Here is a 17510-nt window from a genome sequence, read left to right on the forward strand (position 1 = left end):
ACCAATAGGGTGAGAGATAAGAAGTGCTGGTGAGGATGCAGAGAAAAGGGAACCCTTGTGCACTGTTGGTGGGAATGTAAATTGGTGCAGCCGCTATGGAAAACAGTATGAAGGCTCCACAAAAAGTTAAAAATAGAACCACCATAGGATCCAGCAAATCCTTCTTCTGGGTATATATCCAAAGGAAATAAAATCCCTATCTGAAAGAGATATCTGCACCCCCATGCTCAGTGCAGCATCATTCACAATAGCCATGATATGTTAATAACCTAAATGTAGAAATACATAAAGAAAATGTCATATATATACACACACACACACACACACACACACACACACACACTATTCCATTGTGAGAAAGAAAGAAATCCTGCCATTTGTAACAATGTGGATGGACAGATGGCAGAGAAAGACAAATATTGTATGATCACTTATATATGGAATCTAAAAAAGTTGAACTCATAGAAACAGAGTAGAATGGTTGTTACCATGGGCAGGGGAGTGAGGGAAATGGGGAGATGTTGGTCAAAGGGTACAAACTTCTAGTTATAAATGGCAGAAGTTCTGGGGACCTAGGTACAATGTGGTGGCTATAGTTATTATACACTTGAAATTTGCTAAGAGTAGAGCTTCAAGTTCTCACCACAAAGAAAAAAAGGTAACTATGAGGGGTGATAGATGTGTTAACTAACCTTATTGTGGTAATCACTTTTCAATGTGTAAGTATACCAATCATCATACCATACATCTTAAATTTGTACAACGCTATGTGTCAATTAGATACAAATAAAGCTGGAAAAATAGCAAAAAAGGAACTGTAACTTATAAGTCTGTGGATGCTTTAAATCAGATTTTTCTCTACATGTAGCAAAGTATGACAGGCCCATACAATTCCATACAACAGGCCATAGTTTCATTCTTCACCCTATGTGGCTAAGACTGAGAACATAGTCATTTATTCAGAACTTAAAAACCAGGTATCCTATGATCCACTAGATAGGAGGGGCTTCTGTTGACCTAGAAGGTCACCTCCCACTCCCAATCCTCACTGAAAAACCCATGGGTCATGAAGCTCGTATTTAATGGTTCCCCAAATATATACTGAACCTGACCAGGTCTCCCTATCCCCATTTATATCTCCCGAATCCAGACCACCATCATCTCTTGCCTGAACCAGCCTCTGTCATCTCTTTCCACTCTTGCCTCTTATAGTCTACTAGAGGCCCAGTGCACAAAATTCATGCATAGGTAGTGTCCCTAGGCCTGGCTGGTGATCAGTGCCAATCTGTGGGGCAACTGGTGGGATGATTTGGGGGCCCCCACCCCTCACACCTGCCTTGGCTGGCCTGAGGCCTGCTGACTGAGGGCAGCTCCTGCATTGAGCATCTTCCCCCTGGTGGTCAGTGCACATCATAGCGACCAGTCATTCTACCATTTGGTTGATTTGCATATTAGGCTTTTATTATATAGGATTCACCACATGGCAGCAAGAATATGCCTTTCAATTAAAAACCCAAGTCAGACTTCATTACTCTTCCATGCTCTGAACCCTGTCCTGGCTTCTAGTACAGAATCCAGAGTCCACATGCGGCATGTACATTCCAACCCCAGGATCTTCTCCCGAGTCTATCACCTACCACTCTCCTGGCATGAGGACCTCAGGCTTCACGCTGGAACCTATCAGTTACCTCCCTCAGGAATTTGGTCCTGTGGTTCCTCACCCAAAACAGTCCCTGGGTATTCTCAAGGCTTCCTCCCTTTCTCCCGGTGTCTGCTCAAAAAAGTCAACTACTCAGATGGATCTTCTAGGACTGAGGAGTCTAAAATAGCTGCCCCGTGACTCTCCCTTTTTTATTTCCATCATGGCCCATCCCCACCTGACAGTGGGTTAAATGTCTCTCTGTTTATTTCTTGTGTCACTGAGGAGGTAGGCAAAAGGAGAGCTGTCAGTGTCTTATTATGTGTCACCTCTGCTACTAAAAGCCAACTGAACAATCTCTCAATAAATGTTTCTTGAATGAATAATTGCAATTTTCAGAGTTCTGTAGGAGCTAAAAGTTCTGTAGGAGCTAGAACTTGTCTTTTCATTTTAACACTTGGCAATGCAATGACTGCACTGGGGGAAACAAGGCAGGAAACAAAGGAGAAAAGCTGTGGTCAAAATTCAAAGTCTAAACACCTTTTTTAATAAGGAAACTTTTCTTGAATGAAAGAAGGCAACGGGAAGGAAACGATTAACGAAAACCTGTTGTGTTAAACAGCTGAAGCAATAAATGACAAAAGTGCTGGGCGCAACATTAAAAAGAAAATCCTTTTTCACATATAGTTTGACAATTTCTTCTTTGGTCATAGATCAAAATCGACAGTGACATTTACACAGTGAAACACATGGGCGCCTGTAGCTAGGAGGCAATTCAAATGCAATTCAGCTGGTCTCCAAGAGGTTTTTAAAATGGAAATGAAACGTAATCTAAATGGAGATTTGTCCCAGTTTGGTTTTGTTTCACAATTTGAAAATATTCATTAGTTTCACAGACTGCTGTTTTAGCACCATGCTTTTTCACTTCACCCTTAATCTTATACCTTCAACTCTTCAGAGCCATGCTTGTAGCTTTTGGAAATACATTTTAAATAAAAATGCAAATATCCATTTACATTGTGACTTAAATTACCTTTAAGTAAGTGGACTGCACACAACCCCCATGGCCTTCCTCCTATGCACTAATCCCCTTGCCCAGCGTTGGTCCTCTTATCTAAGATACTTATGCAACAACCTTCTTAATGCCATCAAAGACGATTTTCATTCACAGCTTAAAAAATGTGTTGGCAATTATATGTTAGCAGGATATTATTTATACATACATCTGAAAAAAATTCTCACCCTAGAATATGCTTTTCATTAATTCTTGAGAGGGAATAGAGAGAGGGAGAGAGGGAGGGAGGGAGGGACGGAGGGAGGGAGGGAGGGAGGGAGGGAGGGAGAGAGAGAGAAAGAGAGAGAGAGAGAGAAACATTGATCAGGTGCCTTCCATACATACTCTGACCAGGGATGGAACCTGTAACCTGGGTATGAGCCCGTTGGGGAATTGAACCTGGGACTCTTTGGTACATAATACGACTCTATAACCAACTGAGCCATATCAGCCTGGGTGATTTATATGTACATTTACTATGACAACCATAAGACTATTATCTCTGTTATCCCTTTAGAGTTTGACTTTCTGTAAGTTTTGACTGTCTCTTGTCTTGAAAGTGACCAGGTTACAGTATAGAAGTTTTTGACAGTCAGTCATCTGGGAAATTAAATGTTCTCTTTTTGATTGGTTTTGTTTTATATTCATTATCCCTTTCAAATAACAGAACCAATGTCCCCTACCACTATGTCTAACAAAACTTTAAAACAGAAAGTCAGCAACTTGAATCTCACGTTGACTACCAAGTACACAACATCAATTTAAGCATCACTGGGTGAAAGATAAATAAAAACCCAGCCAGATGAGATAGAAGGGAGGATAGTACCCATACACTTTCAACTTTTTCACCTTCTAGCTCGCGGTAATGCTTTGAAGATATTGGCAATACTTCGTTTTCATTTCTTAGGAGAAAAAAATGATAAGAAGAAAAAAATGATATGAAGCAATTAACTGACTTTGGACCATAAAGCTGTTCATTATTGAACACTACCACTACAATCATTTTATTTAAAAATATAAAAACAATGTGATATATCGTCTTTTCAGAGGCCCCATGGCTTCAGAGAAACGGAGAACTCAGAGTCGTGTGAGCTGTTCACAGTCTGGGGATCCAAGTAGAGACTTTGAATACTGCTGCGCAACTCTCGCAGAGCAATCACCTGCGCTCAGTCCACTCCCTCCCAAGATGTAGAAACTGAAGTGCACGGAGCTCACTGGCAGATACTCTGTCTGAGCCCAGAAGTCCCCCAGATCTCCAGCCGCTCCAGTCAACAGCTTCCTTATAAGCTGGGCTGACCAAGCGACAGGTAGTGGTTTTTGTCCATTTTAATAAAACCTTATGCAGTGTGTAGCCCACTGGGAACTCTAAGAGAAGTTACTTCGGCAAAGAATGATGGTTGAAAATTGGAGATGAGTGGAGAGATTGAGATTCAAGTCACAAAGGACGAGGACGGCTCCATTTAACATTAATCACGTGACAACTCCCACATCACCCAGTTGATTTTTCCTCTTTAAGCTTTGAAATGAAGAGCTACACAAGGCCCACTGGCTAAAAAATAAACTTAAAATGGGGAATTATATCATGGTTATTTCCTACCTTTTAGCTTAGGGGTGTCGAACTCAATCAGAGAAGGGGCCAAAATCTAAAATCCAGCCTAAATCGCGGGCCGAATGGTTTACTGAACAGTCATAAACTGTCATTGTGATGGAAACGCAGCGGAGTGCAGTGATGACAGCGCGGTGCGGGCCACATTGCAAGGCCTGGAGGGACGGATTTGGCCCGTGGGCCTTGTGTTTGACACATGTGTTTTAGCTAGTTCTCAAATCTTAAGCAACTTATTGGGGACAGGTCTGAAATCAGGCAAATAAACCCAGCACGAGTTAGCAAAGTTAGCGCTTTCTCCAGAGCCCTGAAGTTCACTGTCATCAGTTTTCACGGGGGTGAAGTCAGTGTTGAGAGGTGGGGGACATAAGACCTTTGTTGTGAGTAACCATTCTAAAAGCTACTTCCAAAAACAAGGAAAAGTGCTGCACCTGCTAGTATTTCCAGTGGCAGCAGGTATATGAAAAATACAGAACATTCTCTTCCCAAGCTGGGATCTTGACCACATTGCTTTTTATATATTATAACCTAGACCTGTGGTCGGCAAACTCATTAGTCAACAGAGCCAAATATCAACAATACAACGATTGAAATTTTTTTTTAAAATATATTTTTTATTGATATTATACAAAGAGGAGGAAGGGAGAGAGATAGGGAGCAAGAAACGTTGATGAGAGAGAAACATCAACCAGCTTGCCTCTTGCACACTCCCCACTAGGGATGTGCCCGCAACCAATATACATGCCCTTGACCGGAATCGAACCGGGGACCTTTCAGTCCCCAGGCTGACGCTCTATCCACTGAGCCGAACCAGTTTTGGCAACGATTGAAATTTCTTTTGAGAGCCAAATTTTTTAAACTTAAGCTTCTTCTAACACCACTTCTTCAAAATAGACTTGCCCAGGCCGTGGTATTTTGTGGAAGAGCCACACTCAAGGGGCCAAAGAGCCGCATGTGGCTCGCGAGCCGACCAATGACCTAGGCAAACAGTGGCTTTAAGTTAAGAAAGGGTGGTTAGTTAAGGTAGCAAGGCATGGTGGTTAGATGTGCAGATTTGGGGGCTGAACTGATAAGTTCCTATTAAAACCTATCCCATCAGGTAGTATGAGAATTAAACTAATTTACAAATAGCAGAATACCTGAAATGATGCCTGCCATAGAAAAGGTACTAAATAAAGAAACTGCTTTTAGAATGTTTTCCAAATTATTCTCAAGAATGATGTTCACCCTAGTGTGTTTCCAAAAAATAGATGTTAGAAAAAGAGATGTTAAAATAGGTGGAAAATACACTAGAAGCACAGAGACTCACCTGTAATCAGCACCACCAGTAAAGACTGATCAGAGATAATCAATACCTTTCTCAGTAAACGGCGAGAGGCTTTCTTTTCAGCCCATTTGCATATATTATAGATACATTATATATACATTGTCTGTCCGGCCAACATGGCTCAGCGCTTGAGCATCAACCTATGAACCAGGAGGGCACAATTTGATTCCCGGTCAGGGCACATGCCCAGGTTTCAAGCTCGATCCTCAGTGTGGAGTGTGCAGGAGGCAGCCGATCAATGATTCCCTCATTATTGATGTTTCTCTCTCTCTCTCCCTCTCCTTTCCTCTCTGAAATCAAGGAGAATATCTTTAAAGTTTTCAAAAATGCATATATTAAATAAATGAAGACATTCCATATGGCCAAATTTCATAACCAGATTTTTTCCATTTAACCTCAGAGAGTTTTAATACAATGAAGTAAGCAAACAGAAATACCCAAACAAAAAGAGGAGGCCTCAACTATTATAATTTTTGTTATCTTAGCCCCAAAGTTTAGAGAATTGGGGATTAATTATTCCATACCCTTGGGTTTCATTTGGCCTAAGGAATTGTAGAGTCACACAGAGGCAGACATGCAAATGAGTTCCCAGCCTCTAACACTCAGACTTGCCCTTTCCCGCTCCTCCATTTCAGAAATAAGTTCCCCAGATCGTAGTCAACAGGAGCTGGCTCAGGAACAGGGTGCAAACGAGGGGGTGTCTTCTTACCAGTATTAGTGACTATCTGCCAACAACACCAAAAGAAACTCAGTGTAGCCCTGGCTGGTTTGGCTCAGTGGATAGAGTGTCCGTCTGCGGACTGAAGGGTCTCAGGTTCAATTCTGGGCAAGGACACATGCCTGGGATGCAGACTAGATTCCAAGAAGGGGGTGTGCAGGAGGCAGCCAATCAATGATTCTCATCATTAATGTGTCTCCCTCTCCCTTCCTCTCTGAAATCAATAAAAAATATACTTTTAAAAAAAGAAACAAAGAAAGAAAAAAGAAAGAAAGAAAGAAAGAAAGAAAGAAAGAAAGAAAGAAAGAAAGAGAAAAAAAGAAACTAATGTACAACATGGCCCATAACGTGTGTACTCTGTCTTCAGAGCCCTGGAGTACACTGTACACTGTCACAGAGGATTCATGGCGGTAAAGTTGGCATTAATGACAGCAGACTGTCACCAGTGCACAGAGTTCGGGCCAGTCCCAAAGGCCGTGAATACAACAGGGCTCAATAAACCTGAGCTTGCTCAATGGACGACCCGGCTAGAAAGGAAGACGTATGATCTGATGTTCTGCTCTTCCACTGGACTGAAAGCTCCTGGCCCAGAGGAACTGTGTCCTATACATTTGAAAAATCCCCGATTACACCTGACCCAGTGCCTCCTCTTCCTAAAACACATGTCTGTTCACGGAAGTTCTGAAATCAGACAGAGACCTCATGGGAACATAGTACCTGCGTGAACTTAGGCAAGTTTCTCACGTCTTACAACCTCCACTCCCTCACCCGTGAATGGGCATCACAGACCTCAGTAAATAACGGCTGTCATTATTTTCCAAATCAGGTCATTACTACCAAACAGCTTGTGGGTCAGGCACTATAATACCTGAGACAATGGTGATGTGTGATCAAATGATAAGAATTATTTTCAGCCCAAAACCAGTTTGGCTCAGTGGATAGAGAGCCGGCCTGCGGACTGAAAGGTCCCAGGTTCAATTCCAGTCAAGGGCAAGTACCTTGGTTTTGGGCACATCCCCAGTAGGGGGTGTGCAGAAGGCAGCTGATGGGTGTTTCTCTCTCATTGATATTTCTAACTCTCTATCTCTCTCCCTTCCTCTCTGTAAAAAAATCAATAAAATATATATTTAAAAAAAAGAATTATCTTCAAGGACCCAACAATGATAAAATAATGATTTACTGAAGAGTTAGCTAGGTTCTTCTCTAAGAAGGAAACACCTTTATTTTCCAATCAGACTTTTCCCTAACGCAGGCTCACAATGGTTTTTCCCATTGCCATGGTACCCGTGCACATCTGGGCCAACACACAGTGTAGCGCTCTGCTTCATGTTTTCAAATGTCTACTTCTGGTCGAATTATCTCCTGGGCCTAAATGGTGTCTTTTTTTTCTACAGTTGGGTAAACTGTTTGTGGAAAGGTCCCTTGACTGTTGGTCTCCACACTCACAAGCACCGGGGGCCTGGTTAGGATCAACGGGAACTGTTCTCGCCCTGTAACTGGCCAGCGAACACCGAGGGCAGAACCGCTGTCTCCGGGGCCTTAATTGGATGAAGCAATTTTCCTCACTGTGAAGAAGGCTGTTATCAGAAACACAATTAAACTGTGACAACAATTTAGGACCACAAACTACTCAGCAGGAAATATTTAGCCGCCGGAGAACCCTCAGGGAGGCCGCGTGGGCGGATGGCGTGGCAGGCCGACTCCTGCTCTGTGTCAGGGGGGTGGGCATGCCATTGCCACCTCCTACGCTGTCCCGATCCGCTCTCTAAAAGTGGGGCAAAGACTCGGGGTTTATCTGCAGCAACAAGTGCCTGCATGCCCCTCAAGGCAGTAACTGTCGCCATGGTTTTAGGTTCCCGATTTCATCACACAGGAAGAATTTATGATGCCAATAGCATCTACTTTGATGACACCAGCAATGTTTTCTGATAAACAGAGCCATGTTGATTCCCACATGGGATAAACACATCATCAAGTGGTTGCATCCCCTGGCTTGTCTGGTTCTGTGATGCTGAAGTGATAATACAGTCTCAACAGGGACTTGAGGCCGTGTTCCCGCATTCGTAGTTCAGGGTCTGTGATGACCTAACCTGAGGTGAGGCTGAAAACTTATCTTAAGAAATCAGCAGCAGACCTTGACTTCCTGTTCAGTGTTTTCTAAATGCTCAGCCAATTTCCAGAGCTCTGACATAATTAGGATTCCTGACCTGCCTGTGTGACCTCTGTGATGTTTTGAAAAAATAAATAAAAAAATTAGCGTACAATTTCCAAATATTTACAACTCTTTCCCTAGTGTTAAGAGTTTCTAAAGTCATTCCCCCACTGGTTTGGCAAAGCTTCCCTGTCTTCTCTCAAGATATCTGATGTCCTGTGAGTCTACCCACTGTCTCTTGGCCAGAAACTCCTGTCCCACCTCATTCCTTGGGCTGTTATGCATCTTTTAAGACTCAGCTGAGACCTTAATCATCCTCTATTTTTTTTTTTTTTTTTTAATCCTCACCTGAGGATATTTTTTCCATTGCTTTTTAAAGAAAGTAGAAGGAAGGGAAGAAGAGTGAGTGAGTGAGAGAAAGAGAGAGAGAGAGAGAGAGAGAGAGAGGGGGAGGGAGAGAGAGAGGGGGAGAGAGAGAGAAACATTGCTGTGGGAGTGACACATCAATTGGTTGCCTCTCACAGGAGCCCTGACTCAGGCCAGGGATCAAACCTGATCTTGACCCTCCACCCTTTGGTGTGTGTGCCGACATTCTAACGATGGAGCTACACTGGCCAGGGCTTAATCATCCTCTTTATAAGTCTTCCCCTAACACAAGGCCCGCGGGCCAAATCCGTCCCGCCAGGCCTTGCAATGTGGCCCGCACTGCGCTGTCATCACTGCACTCCGCTGCGTTTCCATCACAATGACAGTTTATGACTGTTCAGTAAACCACTCGGCCCGCGATTTAGGCTGGATTTTAGATTTTGGCCCCTTCTCTGATTGAGTTTGACACCCCTACCCTAGATACTTCCACATCAACATCATATGATACTCTATTTTTTGTTGAGATGCCCATCTCATATCATTATCAAGTCCTAAAAGGCAGGGACCATGCTTAATGCATCTTTATAGCCCCAAGTGCCTAGCACCTGCGCAGACTGTTAGCACATACTGAGTAGGCTGAATGGAACTACTAGGTTTTAAATGAAACCAACAAGTGACAGAGAGTGATCAGACTCTATTTACAAGGACAAACAAGTCTGTCAGTCAAACCCCTGTTGCCTGGGGCTATTTCAGTGACAGACAGATCTCACTGGGACAGATCTCACCCTGTTCTGAAAGCCCAACGGAAGGGCTTTGGAAAAGGGAATCATGAACTCATAATTATCAAAATAGTTGTCCTGAATGATACATATTAACTGTAAAAGGTTTAAACCATACAGGAAAATACAAGGACAAATTAAGAACCACCTGAAACACCACGAAAGAGAGTTTGCCATTGTTAATGTTTTGGTGAACAGCCTTCCAGACATTTCTTTTGTGCGCAGAGTTTGACATGTACCCAAACAAAGCAAACTGACAGACAAGGAATGCTGGGTAAAGCCTTTTATACTTTTCATTTATTGGCATGCTGTGGATCTCTTCCCACCTCAATAAATACAGAGTACCTCATCTTTAATGACTGATTCGATGCACAGGGGTGGGCCAAAGATTTATAATAATAAGTTTATTTATTAATCGCATAAATAAATAATAATACAAGAATAAACTGTATCTGCGTACTCACAACTATAAACATACTTTTGCCCACCCCTGTATGTTTCATCAGTGAGAAAGACCTTTGAGTGTTCAGATTTACATGCCTGTCCAATTATCTCCTTAGGATAAACTCCTAGAAGTGGCACTGACTGAGCAAAGGGCATTCTCTAATATGTGTGTGTGTGTGTGTGTGTGTGTGTGTGTGTATATATATATATATATATATATATATATATATATTTATTAATTACTATATTACTCTTTGGGATCCCAGAGAGATAGTTCTGGTTTGACATTACCAGTGATAGCATTAGACAGATGCCTGTCCCTGCCAATTTGAATGCTGAAAACTGTTTTGTTTTGCTTTGGGGTGTGCGTGTCTTATTTAATTATCAAGAAGTCAAATATATTTTCTGCATGTGCACTGTCCTTTTTTATTTTTTTCTTCCTCAATTGCCTGATTATAAACTTAGCCTATTTCTTTTTTAATATATATTTTATTGATTTTTTTTTACAGAGAAGAAGAGAGAGGGATAGAGAGTTAGAAACATCGATGAGAGAGAATCATCGATCAGCTGCCTCTTACACACACCCTACTGGGGATGTGCCCGCAACCAAGGTACATGCCCTTGACCGGAATCGAACCCAGGACCTTTCAGTCCACAGGCCAACGCTCTATCCACCAAGCCAAACCGGTTTTGGCAAACTTACCCTATTTCTTAACTGGAATGTTAGTTCTTTCCTTACAGATTTTAAGAGACTAGTCATGCTCATCTTATTTATGTTGCAAGTATTATTCTCACTCTGTTTGACATTTGCCTTTTAACTTCATCTATGATGGTTGGCTTGTTTGTTGCCATGCAGAGATTTAAAATTTTTATGTACTCAAATTCAACAAACTTTCTTTTTTAGTTGAGTTTCTTGGGGTGACACTGGCTAACAAAAGTATACATGTTTGAGGCGCGCAGTTCCACAACATGTCACCTGTCCCTGTGTTACGTGAGCAGTACCCAGGGTTACCAACCTGTCTTTGATGGCATTCCCACGTGAATGACCTGAATTCTATGAGATCTAGAAATCAAGGTGCCCATTTCTCACTCAGTCCTTAATGGTGGCACAGTCTACATAAGTTCTGTCTCACACATCTGGAGTGGCCAGTCTCCTAAGTAAACCAAAATATCACAGAGATCAAACTGCTTCATAATAACAGAAAGTACCATCTGTCGAAACACATTGCTTAATCAATGCTCCCCAGCATGTCCTCGGAAGCTACAAAATTAAATTAACACCTTTAGGAAAAGGATCGAATGTGTGCACGCACACATACTCCACAGCCGATCCCCAAATACAACACGCTTCACAGACTCTGTCAACACATTAGCCAACACATGGTAATAACATTTTCAAACACTTAGCTTTTAAAAAGTGAATGAAGCTACTTTTAGTCATTAAAAGGAAGGATGCGTGACGTACAAAGCAGAATAGAACTGCCCGGGTTGGAATATAACCTGGTCACGGAGTTCTCATTGCCTCCCTCCAGGGGTGTGGTGACCAGTCTCCAAAGATGGATCCCCAACAGGTCCTCCCCGCCCTGAGGCACAGACCCAGGAGATGGAGAGCCTCTGGGCTCCCTTGACGTTGTCTAGGTCTTGTGACTTGTGCCGAAAGTGACATTCTTGGACTTTCAAGCCCAGGTATTAGGCTGACAGCTTCTACTTTATCTTGCAGAAGCACACACCCATGTGAAAAGTTGGACTAACCAGCCAGAAAGAGGTCTAGGGGACAGGGAAGTCTAGAGCCCTGTGGGTCAGTGGAGCCGAGTTGCAATCCTGGCTGGATGCACCTGCATGACTGAGTGAGCTCAGGCAGAAACAGCAGATGACGCCCAGCTACCCCACAGAATCATGTGCCGCTTCAAGCCACTAAGGGTTGGGCACTTTGTTATACTGAAACAGTGGGTGACAATGGTATCAAGTGGGGGTGGCTGGTATGGTTCAGTGATTGTGCCTCAACCCATGAAGGCTATGGAGGCCACAGTGCGATTCCCAGCCAGGGCATGTGCCCGAGTTTCAAGCTCGACCCCAGTAGGGGCTTGTAGGAGTCAGCCGATCAGTGATTCTCTCTCATCATTGATGTTTCTTTCTCTCTCCCCTCCTCTCCCTTCCGCTCTGAAATGAATAAAAATACATTTTAAGAAGAAAAGCTCTCACATGGTTAAAAGTGGTCCATCCAGATCTATCACTCACCTGTGACCAACTGTGATCACATTGGGCATTGTACACTTCCACGGTTTGCAAACAAATTTCAATGGAGAAACACAGATAGGACCTGCTGTTGTTATGTTCAAGCACTAGCATCCAGTAGTAGCCAGGACACCGTGCAACCCTGGGCTCTGACAATCCTCCCCCTAGGCCCTTGTAGGACAAGAAAAAATATCCCCTGATTGGTTTTGGGAGCTCTCTCCCACATTGTATTCCTGCAAATGTTTACTAGAGAGAACAACGAGGTGACAAAAGCAGGAGTGAATAACACTTCATAAGTGTTTTAGGAGGATAAGAAAAGTTAGCAGAGGCCTCAGCTGCACTTTATGGCCTGGGCGTGGACGGCATGGAGCCACACAGACTAGGCAGGCTCGAGCTGGACTGGATTATCAGCCTCAATTTTTGACCCTCACAGCCTTGCCATGAACACACTGTGGCTGGATGTACTTCACTGTCTCTTGTCTCTGAAACTGTTCACATGACCTGGCTTGAGTGTTGGTACCAGTGCCAGCATGCCAGCTCTAAGCCCAGGCTTAAAAGGCACTCTATATATATCGCTTGTGTATTTACCCTTCGCAAAAGGAGGGCATGCCCCCTTGGCCCCTGGTCCCAGGAGGAAGATGAAAAACCTGGGGCAGAGCCACTCCAGCTGACCCGCCAATTTGTGACGGAGAAAGACGTGCTCATTGTTGAATGCCGCTGAGATCCGTAGGCAACAGTCGCCCAACCCAAAGCTCCTTTATTCAATACTAACATTTGCAAAATACAAATGGTACGTTAGGGCAACAGAAAGTCTCCTCAGCTATAAAAGTTGTAACTAAGTTAGCGAATGGATGTTTAGGTTCCAATGAGCCATCTTCCCCGAAACTGTGGTTTCAATGATGTAGATTCTAATTTTATTAAGATGCTATGTTCCTGTTCTCCATAGCTCTCAAGCCTAGGTAGTCAACACTAGAAGCAATTTGTTCCAGGAAACTAGTACTGCCTTTTTTTTTTTTTTTTTTTCCCCCCCAAACTTTTATATTTCTTATTGATCCCAGAGAGGAAGGGAGAGGGAGGTAGAAACATTAATGATGAGAGAGAATCATTAATCGGCTGCCTCCTGCACGCCCCACACTGAAAATCGAGCCTGTAACCTGGGCATGTACCCTAACCGGGAACTGAACTGTGACCTCCTCGTTCAGAGGTCGATGCTCAACCCACTGAGCTACACTGGCCAGGCTAGTACTTCATAAAGAAACAAAATCCTCCTCCCCCAGGTACACTCGTCCACCGCAAGCAGAGCACTGGCGCTGCCACAGCACTCCCAACTCTTCACCAAGGGCCTGAGCCAACCATGACCCTGGACCAAAGCCGAGGGGCGCTAGAGGCAGTAGAACTGTGTGACAATGACCGCATAGTGCAACTCCAGCTGATTGCATGCGAACATTATTTCAACGAGGTTCTTGATCAAACACAAGATCAAGAGGTGCTTTTATGAATACAAGAGCCGTGCAAATGCAACTAGTGGGTATTACTGATCAAGTAACTCAACAAAAACTGCTCCAGCTGCCTTGTCCTAACACATAGACAATGGGTTTTTACTAGCACACAGGCAATACTTCATCGGAGCGGTACATGATCTTCCAAGGAACAAACTGAAGATTAGGTGAACTCAAAAGCCTAGGAGTGGCCAGGCAGGCAAAGCCATGGGCAGTGAGTGAACTGACAGCCAGGGAGGCTTAGCGGGTCACTGAGGTGGCAGCCAGATGAAGAGGAAATGGCCACCCACCCCACCATCCACACACTTAACGCCGACAGCTCCGTTTTGAAAATGAAATCCGTTCCAATAAGCACCGTCTTTATAATTATCCGAAGCGTGTGAATACATTTTTGAGGCTCACCCTATATTTGCAGGCCAGATGGGCCCTTAAGTCAGCAGTTTGTGACCTTCTCACTAGATATTCTACAATCACCTTAAAACACCATAGAAAGGCTGAAAAATTATTATTCAATTCATTGTATTTGTGAATCAGAAATGTTATCATTCACATAAAGAGTAACTATCTATTAACCCCCCAAAATACCTCACTCTCTCATTTATTAATCCCCACTCTCTCCATTTTTGGACCTGTTTTCAGGCTTATAGTTTTACTAGGACACCCTTGGGATGCTGCTCTAGACACCTATTTACATCCTACTGAAAACTTGATTTAAATGCTAGCTTTGGCATAAAACCCTCATGGTCCTTCGTGAAATCCTCTGTGTATACATTATAATGAAAACTGTCCAATGTATGAAATCTGCATTGACTTTTCTCACATCTCAACCCTTTCCCTACATCCCCTTCCCCCCCCAATGGTATAACATCATAAACACTACAGGGATTCACTCCCTCGAAAGTGAAAGGCCTGGATCAACATGTCAAGATTGAAGTTCAAGGGCACTCACCGCCAAACACATCTCCGTTCTGGTAGTTTTTCCCTTTCTGGGCTTCCTCTTCATTTTGAACAGTGGCAACATGCTTGGCGGAGGCACAGCCCATAGTCTCATTCGCTCAGCTTCAGCCGGGCTGAACTGCAAATCATCTCTACAGACACGGGGACATTTTTCTTCGCTTTAAACACCAAGAAAATCCGCCTTCCTGCTGGGTCAGTCAAGAGGCGCGCACCTGCAAGAAGCCAAAGCTAGATCAGAATGAGGGAGACAAAACCCACGTCTGGGTGTCTTGCTGTGCTGTGGGGCCAGCCATGTTACCAGGATTCCTGCACGGCCTCCCTATGCTGGGGGTGGCTCTGAGCCCTGCAGAACGCAATGCAACATGGACCATCCCACCTGACCCCTGCTCAGCAAGCAAGAGTAGAAGACACGGCCCCCACTCCACACGTAGCTGAAGTCTTTAAGGAGATAAAAAATATATTTATTCATTCATTCACTCAAATAAATATCTGATCACTATTACTTGGCAGACACATGCAAGCACGTTTGCTAATGATCTGGAGTATCAGAAGCCTTCAGAGGAAGGAAAGCATGCTCGTGAGATGCACTTCGTTTGGGCGGCTAAAAAGTTCTTCCCCGTCCTGCCCTGCAGGCCTGACCTCAGCTTCTCAGGTTTTGCCAGGAGGAGGTGGCCTTCCTCCTTGGCTGGGCCATGGACTAGTTTACACTTTCCTGGTGGGTTCTGCAAATATCTCAGTGTTTTATTTGACCGGAAATGACACTGTTTTGGAGGATGAATGGGCAAGGTCTTCAATTTACTTTTGTCCATTTTCTGCTTAGCTAGCTAGCAGAAATGTTTTAAGGGTTGAGCAATGTAGGCATGTGAAGAAATTAAAGCAGTTGTCTATCTCTTTCAGAGTCTTGTGCCTTAATTTGATCTCTGATGAACCACAAAGGAGATAATCCCCTGGGTAAGGGAATTTACCTTCTCCCACCCCATCAGGTGGGAGACCACAGGTGTGGGCTCCCAGAATGCAATCCTTCCTTTTTAAAAAGGAATGTGGAGAAAACAACTCACACATAGGTGAGCAACCCAATTTGGGAGGAGAAACCTCACTTGCCTCCCTGTCTGTTGCCACCTCTTCGGAATAAACAAAGTGAAAACGGGAGGGAGAGTGGGAAACCCTAACACAATTCCCAAAGGACAGACGAAATCCCAGGACAATTTGCAGCTGTCCGCTCTGGGATTCTCTCTTTCCTCACATGCTGTCCAAGGAGTACAAGTAAGGATCTCAGACGTGAATTATCCTTTGCTACCTACCTCTGAGAAGCACGGTGCAGTGTTTTAAAGTTGTGTTTGTATCGAAAATCGTACTTGATTTCAAAAAAAGTTGAAAACATATGAAAATCAAATTCATGGCAGCAAGCTAACAAACATAAAACATATAAGAATAATTTTTAAAGGACTTCTCTGTTATTCATGCATGGAGCTCGTGAGGAACATGCTACCACCCAGATTAGATGTGATTTATATTCAATTCAAGTGATGACTCAGGAAGTTCCCATGTATTATATTTAAAAACACAAACACTATTGCTCAATAGGAGCACTCTCTACAGCATCAATAGGTATAGATTTTGTTTTTGAAACACAGACACTATATATTTTACAGTGGTAATATAAAGAGTCATGTTTTTAAATTTTATATCATCAAACTATTTATTAATATCTTGCCCATTTTGAAGGTGATATAAAGTCATTTGAGAGGCATAAGATCTCCGTAAAGCTGATGGATCACTGGCAAAAGTGTTTTACTATGCCATTCGCATTCTGCACATAAACAATCATCCAATCACTCATTCATTTAATCAACAGACATTCACTGAAAACTACTGACAGACATGTGTTTGGTGTGTGTTGGGGATAAGCCAGGATAGGGTTTTCCTTCCAGTCCACACAGAATACGAACAGAGAAAGGAGATCATTAGAAATGTTAGGGGCAGAAATAGAATATTGGGGACAAGATATTATAAGAAATATCAGTCATGATGGTTCTGTTCTGATGAGAGAAAGCACATTCTAAGCGGGCTGAGGGTTGTATGCCCTGGGACGTGGGAGCTAACCTCGGAATGCAGTCCATCCTCCTTTTCTGAGAACTGCCTGGATTAACAACTTTGTTGCTGCAACCATCTGGTCTGCCCCTCCCCCAGAGGCACCCGCCCTCTGCGACCCCAGCCTTCTGCAACCCCTCCCCTTTCCAACCCCCGTTGCCTGTAACCTGTAACCTTTATACTCTGCCTACTTTTCCATGCCTGTAAGTCCTACTTTCCCATGTAATCAATCATTGTCCTTCTACCCAACACAAGCAGCTGGCGTGTGGGGAAGGGTAGAGCAGGTTTCTGTGGATGATCTGCTGCTCCCCCATACTGCCAGCGCTGTTGGAATAAACACTCAGACCTTGTATCTTATGACTCCACCCTGTCTCTGCTTAATTGGCTTAGGTAGTGAAAGACCAGTTTTACAGCAATGCGGTTGGTACACCTACTGCAGGTTCAATACAGGGTGACAGGGGAGTTCGCCCCAGGGCACCTGATTCAGCCTTGGGAGAATCAGGGTTTGAGAACTGACCAGGCTAAAAAAAAAAAAAAAAAAAAAAAAAAAAAAAAAAAAAAAAAAAAAAAAAAATCACTAGAACACCCATGAACTGCATTTTTATAGCCTGATGTAGCCCAGGTTTCATTTCTACTGAGAATTCTC

General features: G+C 43.4%; 1 protein-coding gene across 3 annotated transcripts in view; it reads right to left on the reverse strand.

The window, feature by feature from the left end:
- CUNH1orf21 (chromosome unknown C1orf21 homolog) overlaps nt 1-14984 on the reverse strand; it is a 97238-nt gene extending 82254 nt beyond the window's left edge. For all 3 annotated transcript variants that reach the window (XM_036442515.2, XM_036442513.2, XM_036442517.2), the window contains exon 1: nt 14766-14984. In XM_036442515.2, the coding sequence (XP_036298408.1) occupies nt 14766-14859 (94 nt within the window). In that variant the 5' untranslated portion in view covers nt 14860-14984. The remainder of the gene's footprint in view (nt 1-14765) is intronic.
- Between the last annotated feature and the right edge of the window lie 2526 nt (nt 14985-17510).

The sequence above is a fragment of the Pipistrellus kuhlii genome, unplaced genomic scaffold (genome assembly GCF_014108245.1).
Source record: "Pipistrellus kuhlii isolate mPipKuh1 unplaced genomic scaffold, mPipKuh1.p scaffold_m20_p_18, whole genome shotgun sequence".
Lineage (NCBI taxonomy): Eukaryota > Metazoa > Chordata > Mammalia > Chiroptera > Vespertilionidae > Pipistrellus > Pipistrellus kuhlii.